General features: G+C 37.9%; 1 protein-coding gene across 1 annotated transcript; it reads right to left on the bottom strand.

The window, feature by feature from the left end:
* Positions 1-5,315: 5,315 nt before the first annotated feature.
* Positions 5,316-7,496, bottom strand: LOC145681728 (zinc finger protein 862-like). Its single transcript, XM_081753338.1, has one exon. The coding sequence runs from the start codon at positions 7,494-7,496 to the stop codon at positions 5,316-5,318; it is 2,181 nt and encodes a 726-aa protein (XP_081609464.1).
* Positions 7,497-8,396: the final 900 nt, after the last annotated feature.

Raw genomic sequence — 8,396 nt, forward strand, 5'->3', positions numbered from 1 at the left:
AAAAGCTATTGCCAATTGAACGTTACATTTACCTCTTTCTTGCAGATGTTAAACCATGCCGTTAGCACGTGAGGAATGGATCGAAATAATAAAACTGTGGGACTGGAGGAGTATATGTGCAGTGGTTGCCGATTGCAGAGTCATCCACAACGTGACTCTGTGTCACATGTTTCAGTGCTACAGTAATTAACTAAATTTGAGAAGACGAGCACATTCGTGAACATACATCGTAACGGTTCAAACTCGCGGGCCCTTTTTCCTTCCCCATTTTGAACCGGTACATGAAAATGCCATTTTCTTCATGCTTGCCTGCGCCGATTTTGAAAATTTCTTCACTAGTCGATTTCTCTCGTTGAGTACTACAAGAATCAGTTAAAATTTCGCGGCCCTTTTTTCTTCCCCATTTTGATCCGGTACATGAAAATGGGTTTTTCTTCATGCTTGCCTGCGCCGATTTTGAAAATTCCCTCACTAGTCGATTTCTCTCGTTGAGTACTACAAGAATCAGTTAAAATCTCGCGGGCCCTTTTTCCTTCCCCATTTTGAACAGGTACATGAAAATATGATTTTCTCCATATTTGCCTGCGCCGATTTTGAAAATTCTTTCAGTAATCGATTTCTGTCGTCGAGTACTACAAGAATCAGTTAAAATCTCGCGGGCCCTTTTTTCTTTCCCAACCCAATATTTTTATATATTTTGAATGTATTCAAGTATGGAACAAAAGTGTTTAATTAATTCCCTTAGTAGGCTTCTCAACTTAATATTTTTCAACTTAAATTTTATTTGTTTTGATTATTTATTTTCTTGTGACTCAATATTTAATTGCAATCGTTCATTGGGGAGAAGGGTGGCCATTCTCAAATATATAAATATAGTATTCTTAAAATTTATGTCTTCTCGTATTATTAGTTTCTTCCACTAGACCTGGAAATTGCAAAATTAATACCTGGAAAACCTGGAAAATTCAGGGAAATTGAGTTCCATATTTATGTATGAACCCTGCTATTTACAATTTTTTTCGAATAGGGAGAATTGTACAAAAGGGTGTTTTGGGAATGGTATAACAGTAGGTTTCTGGGGGTGTTGTTCGAAATGAAATAAAATCTTTAAGTTTTACGTCCCACTATTATGCTTGCTAGGCTACAGATGACTTGGTGTTGTTCGGTGGGGGTCAATGTTGCCAATTTTGGGAAAAGTCACTAAATCAGGGGAATTCGACCTCAACGATAGCGTAGGGTGACCATAAAATTTTCAGTTAAAAACGGGATAGGTTCTGGCTTTTAGATCTACCTTTGTTCTTACCAGTGCCTTGGGGCCGCGGTGGCTCAGTGGTAGAGGTTCCGGGTTCAAACCCTGCTCCCGCCAAGTGAACTTTGTGGTGTACAAACACCGTGTGCGTGGGTTTTCTCGGGGTTCTCCCGTTTCCTCCCACTTTCTTCATTCCACCATTTCATTCATCTCTCATCACCGTCTCCTTTAGCCTAATCGGCATAACCGTGGGACGTAAAACTCAAAAATTTCATTTCATTTCATTTATCAGTGCCTTGATATCAGAGTCCCCCCTCTCTCTCTCTTTGTTACTGAGCGGGTACTTATGAAAAAGGAAAAACACGTTGAAGTTTGTTCAACACACAACCAACTGCTAAATCTCTGCTGTCTTTCGAGCAGTACTACGAACTATAGAGTATGTTTAATATAGGGAATTTCAGTTCAATTTTTGCCTCTTTGTTGTTATTAATACTTTTAAAAGGAGTAAAGGTACTGGGTTTGTTATTTACTTCTTTCATTTACATAAAATGGGACGAATACTACTTTTTTCCATCTACTGACGGGAAGGCCGGGAAACGCCCCTAAAACGGGACTGTCCCGGGACGTATGGTCGCCCTACGAATAATTTTTCCGATTGGAGACTTTTATGGGTGATTTTTAAATGACGATTCAGCTACTTATACATTTAGCGACTTTTTGCTGCAAACAAAATTTTCATCTGTAGAGAAGCATTATTAGTTCAAAACAGTTTTTGAACTAATAATGCTTCTGTTTGTTCTTTTTTCTGTTTGTTTGTTTTAATCAGCGCAAGTGATGAAGAGTTTGGAAATACAGCGTACCCACTGGCCCACAATCCTGCATTGTTATGTTGCCCTTGTCCTCTAACGAAGAAGAACTACAAACTTGATGTCCTTTAGTTCGCAGTTTCCGTTGAGAGACACACGTAATACATCTTTACCGATAGCAAAAAGATTAGCTATAGATGCGTGAATAAAGGCGATGTGGATGTTTGTTATATTTGTTCTTTGGGGTCTTTTAATTATTCTGCAGTTTTTCTTTTACAAAAAATTGCTTAACGTAAGTACTGTAGTGTTAATTATTTCGGAACTATTTTGACTCCACAATATGAACAAAAGTACCCGAAACAATCTGAAATGATCCCTGAATTCAAGGATTGGTTGCGCCCTGTTTACAAAGATGTGAGTAGAACCAGCGGCGCAAATCTGTCTTCAACATTGGGGGGGAAGGGTAAGACCGTTACCATACTTTTTATTTTGCGATGTCCAAAATAGTTATGAAGTTGAAAAACAATGTTGTGGAGTATCAGAGTTGTCTTCAGCATTGGGAAGCTGCAGATTTGAGGCTTATTCTGGGAGACGTCTATTTTATCTCACGTTCCTTTGTAGCAATTGGACAAAAATCATCAAATTTCTCCCAAAAAACACATTTCAAATCGGATTATTGGGGAAAACTCCCCCTCAGTTCCAAGATTGGAGGGGACATGTATCCGTCATCCCCCCCCCCCGGGATTTGCGGCAGTGAGTAGAACATATTGTTTAATTTACATCTACAACTTTAAAACAATGCTTATAGACAATGAATTTCTCGATTATTTTTTATAGCGACTTTTCACCCAAAATTCGAGTCGCCACCTCTCGTTTCGCAAAATTATTGTCAACAGTTTGGTAACACTGGTTGCGGGGAGAGCTACAATGGAAATGAAAATGAAATGAAATCTTTGAGTTTTATGTCTCACGGTTATGCCGGTTAGGCTAAAGGAGACGGTGATGATGAGCAATGAATGAAATGGTGGAATGAAGAAAGTGGGAGGAAACGGGAAAATCCCGAGGAAACCCACGCATGCGGTGTTTGTTCACCACAAAGTTCATTTGGCGGGAGCTGGGATCGAACCCGGGACCCCAAGCACCAGAGGTGAACGCTCTACCATTGAGCCACCGCGGCCCTAAGAGATTGAGAGTCATAAACTTAGTCACTTTCAATTTTGTAATATATATATATACTGTATATATATATTACAGTATATATTACTGTATATATATATTACATCACTGACTGATAACTAAAATGCTTGGATTGTATATATAAAAGTCACCCCCTGCCCGTAAAAAGCTTCATTCGAACTCGGAATCGAACAATTGCATCTGTAAAGCAGTGCTGAGTTGATTTTAACGTTCCTTTCAGCAGCAAGGCTGTATGAGACATGGACTTACAGATTAACGTGAAATCCGAACCACATAAGCTCCGGCCGGGAATCGAACCCGGGTGTCCCACGCCAAAGGCGTGTACACTAACCACTTAGCCACGAGGGAACCCATCTGGGTAATAGTTAAGAACAGCTACTTCTCATCTCCCGTGCACGAGGATACATCTTATTGTTGCACTACCTAAACACCCTAAGTACAAGGGCAAGAACTCAGTCTATTACCTGCTTTTTAACATCCTAGATCAGCGTTTCCTAACCTTTTTCAACTTGCGGCACACTACGGATGTAACTTGAATTCTCGCGGCGCACTCATAGATATTATTATTTGTAAATATAAAACTAGTATTTTTTCTGCGATTATTGATCTCCTTCTCACAGAGAAGAAAGCTCAATCACTGTTTTTTTCCCCGTGGTAAATTATTATGCTTATTTTTCATTCTAATTTAAAAATATAAAACAATTGCAATGAAATATTGGACTCAGGTTTTTAAAACTAAGCTTTCTTGTTCGAAAACTGTATTCAACCTTTCACTAAGAAGTAAGATCACTAAATAACGAACGAACAAACAAATCTTTTTTACTTTTAAAATACAAATGTATTTAATTTGTCGAAAGGATTGAATGTTATTTTAAATTTTCAAGTTACAAAATAGTCTGCAACAATAAAGAAGCAATAATAGTCACAACAATGATAACCAATATATATTTTCAACATTAAAAATGTACAGAAAAGTAACACGGTATGAAACTTAAAGTTGTAGATTCATAGTAGAGGTTCATAGTAATGTGAAATAAAAATATACATTTTTCCTTCGTCTTGCAATTTGATTGCTATAGAATTAATAATTTGCTTCGACTTCCTCGCGGCACACTAGCGGCCCATTCACGGCACACCAGTGTGCCGCGGCGCACCGGTTGGGAAACGCTGTCCTAGATAGTCAATGAATAATTCCTGAAAGTATGGCGTTTCTCGTCCTTCCCTAAATGGGAAGTACGGCTTCTTAACTATAACCCTCATCTGTAAGGCAGTGTAAGCAACAAAAAATTAAAAAAAAAAACGCACACTGGATGTTTGCGCAACTGAGGATCAAAACATCCTCAATGGAGTATGAGAAATCGTAAACGTCAATCAAAGTGTGTTTTTGCTTATTCATTACTTCGTTAATAGTTAATTCCTTCTAGAAATAGTGAAACAATACTATGAAGAAACACTAATTAAACTAATAACCAGTGTTTCTTTCAGAAAAAAATCTCCGAGGGGGTATTTTCAGGGTCTGGGGGGGTAACGTTGGAAACCAAAAGTTCAATGATTTCACAATGCAAAGTACTCTCAATTGAAAATATAATCATAGGGAAGTGGTGGAGCGTATGGACGATTTAAAGATAGAATTTTCCTATGAAGAAAATAACAGACACGTATAGAATACTCAGTACTTTATTGAAGAATTAGATTCGTACTCGTAAATCTACTTTATAGCACATTTATGATTCTAATGATTATAATAACATGCGATTTTTTAAAAAATTAAGAATTTGTAGTCCTACCTGTTATGTTTCTCAAAGCTAACCTGCCGACAAAGCTGGGATGGAAACCATTGTTTGCAGTTCAATCACTAACACTTCATAATATCCACATAATTATGTAATACTAAAAAACTGAACTGTGAAGCACGTAAGTCAAAGTGTAAGACAATTCTTCCTCCCGAATACACGCATCCACACTCACATCACAAAATAACTTAATTCTCACGTAAAAATAAAATAAAATAAATAAATAATAAAAAGGCAATTGGTAGTAGTTATTTTAAAAGTACTTTTCACTTAACGTAAACGCATTCTTCTTTGCTTTTTGGTTGCATAACGTTCTATGACTTTGCAGAGAAATTCGTCACTAGGAACTTCTTCTCCTTCAATGGAAATTCTCATGCAATGGTCCAAGGAAGTTTCCCCTAATCGATTCCTCAACGGTGTCATTATTCTGTTCATGGCACTGAAAGATCTTTCAACGGTGGCTGTTGATATTGGCACTGTTAGAATTTTTACACTGGCTTTTTTAAGTTCATCGTATCCAAAAGAAGATGTTACAATGTATTTTAATGGCGATATCTTGTCATTCACATTTGGTGCCAGAAATTTGAAAGATTGAAGATCTGCGTATAAATGATCTTCATCTATGCCGGACAGAATGCTACAGAGACTTTTCACATCTGATTCTTTGATATGTTGAATAGAATCAAATGATTGAAAAAATGAACACGCTGAAATCAAATCAACAGCTTGCTTATTAAACCTTCTGCCCATTTCAGTGGCTACAGCATCAGCGAATTTAGCAAGCATTCCCAAACATTTCTTTTCTTCAGATGGATCTGACTTGATTGTTCGGATTTCTGAAAGTTTAACTTTCATTTCGTCGTAAGTAGTAAAAATGGTACTAGATTCTTGCCTTCCTGCTTTATTTGCGTCTTCAGAAATTGACTTCAGGTGAGCCTGAGTACTTGAAATCAGCTGGGGTAAATTCGCTAACTGACAGTCTTCCTTTTGCAGGTACTTACTTAGATTTGACACGGATCCCAGTATCTCTACCAACAAGCACAATGTTAGAAGAAAGGTCGAGCTTTCCATTTCAATTAATATTCCACCTGCCAAGGAACAAAAATCTCCACCTTCTTTATATAAGTGCTCTAACGTCATCATTATTGATCCATAACATTTTTTAATGGTTTGAATGGTTTTGTGATGACTGAGCCAACGTACATCCATGGGTTCTGGAATTTTCAAAGTAGGGTCCTGTAACATTTTTTGAACATCGTGAAGAGCAGCTTCTCTTTTCGGAGATTGGCGGAATATCTTGCAAATGTCCCTCACAACGTAAAAAAATCTTTTTACACATGGAAACAAATTTTTTGCACTTGTCACTGAAAGGGCCAAAACATGTGCTCTACAATGTATGTACGGGACATTTCTCTTTGCCTTTTCTGAAATTCTCTTCTGCACCCCAGAAACACTACCAGAGAAATTAGAACCCCCATCGAATCCACATGCCACAAGATTATCAAATGACAAATTTCGTTTGGTTATTTCATTTTCAATACAATTTGTAATAGTTTCGGCGGTAGTGTCCTGAAGCGTAGTTATGCATAGAAATCTCTCCCTCACTACGCAGCTGTCAGTAACATATCTCACACAGACAGAAAGCTCTGATTTATTCGCTGTGTTAGTCGATTCGTCAGCCGTTAACGCAAAAGGTTTATCTTTAAGTTCAGCAGCAAACTCCTCATCTAACACTTCTCCCATGCACTCCAACATCTCACAAGCTGTGTCTTTGCTGCAGTATGTTGCACGCTCACTCTTTATCTGAAGCCAGTCGTTTAAACTTTGAATACACGGAGCCATCAAATTTCTTACAATATGTTCATATTTACTCGTATGAGCCACTTCTTCTTTCACAAGAAAATATAAACTGCGCAAGAGAATTTTTACAGCCTGTTTGTTTTCTTCGATTTCAGTGCTGCTTTGTTGCTGTAAAATTGAATGAATAGGTTTATTTTCATGTAAAATTCGAAGATTTTCTTTCACCATCGCACTTTTGTGATATTCAGAGGAATCATGCTTGTGGAGTTTCCCTGTAGTACCAGTTGCTTTCCTGAAATTTGTGAACGGAACTGTAATGAATACGCCTTTAGTTTTCTGTGCTACATTTAAATCATTTTGATAATATCTTGAACACACACTACAAAATGCACCTCCCCGATTCTCGTCATAAACTAACCACTTGTATTTATCTGTCCAAGAAGTCATGAAACGATATTCATGTTTCGATCTTCCCTGTACAGCAGAACATCCGGTGTTAAAAGAAGTTGAAGGAAGAGGTTCCTGTGGGTGAGATGAGGAAATAGTGGGACTGCCTTCTGGTACTCTTGAACTCTCTTCGAGCGATGACCCATGCTTTATTTTTTTGGTAAAGTATGACAGTAAAGTACCTGCTTTTCGTTTTGTGCTCATCACTGTGATTTTCAATCTGTCACTTCAAGTAAAATAAATAAATAAATAATAAAAAAGAACATCAAAAATGTAATTTGAAAGTTAGTTACAGCACGCAAAATCGAACAATCACGCAATAAACACTATTGTCTCTACCGTCTCCTCCCAGCGCACATTTTTCAGGTTTTACAAGAACAACAGAAAATTTAAGTTTTCTTGTGGAATTGTCAAACAGCCTGCATTCAAAGTTTTGAAGTAAGCCACACAACACTTCACACGCTAACAGTACGTTGCAGTACGTCGAGAACTGTCTCAAAATTGTCCACAGCGAAAGACGCCAGCCAAGTTCTGTCCGAACCCACTTCTCTCTCTCATAGTAATAAAATGCATTTAAAATAAATATAGAAAGATAAACAGGCAGGGAAAGAGGCATGTTTTTACTATATATATATACAGAGGAGCATTTCAGGCCTGGTGTTAGAGGAGGGATAAAGCGAACCGTCTATTCCAGCTACGAGCCGATTGCCACCAAGCAACTATCACTACCGCCATACGACCTAACTTCATTGTTTCTGCCCAATAAAATTTTGCAAAAGGACAGCTTACAACCGTTGTCTCCAATATATATATATATATATATACTGGAGTTTCTCTTCCTTCTTTTGTGATCTACGGTCAATATTTCTCTTTTTACTCAGCACCAAGAGGTTTTTGAATGCTAGGGAGAGGTAAGCTGCCTTTATAACCATGTTTTCCAAAATGTGTCGTTTGTTCTTATACCCTATGTTCCTCACTCCCTCAGGAACCTTACGAGCCAAAAAGATAATTGAGAGAGGTTGGAAGTGTCCCTCCCGTGAACACCCTTAATGTTTACGGGAGTTCAGTTGAAAGGATAAAACCTGTTAACCGCTCCACCCCCGC

This window comes from Thermobia domestica, chromosome 3, assembly GCF_964235325.1.
Source record: "Thermobia domestica chromosome 3, izTheDome1.hap1.1, whole genome shotgun sequence".
NCBI classification, from domain to species: Eukaryota; Metazoa; Arthropoda; class Insecta; order Zygentoma; family Lepismatidae; genus Thermobia; species Thermobia domestica.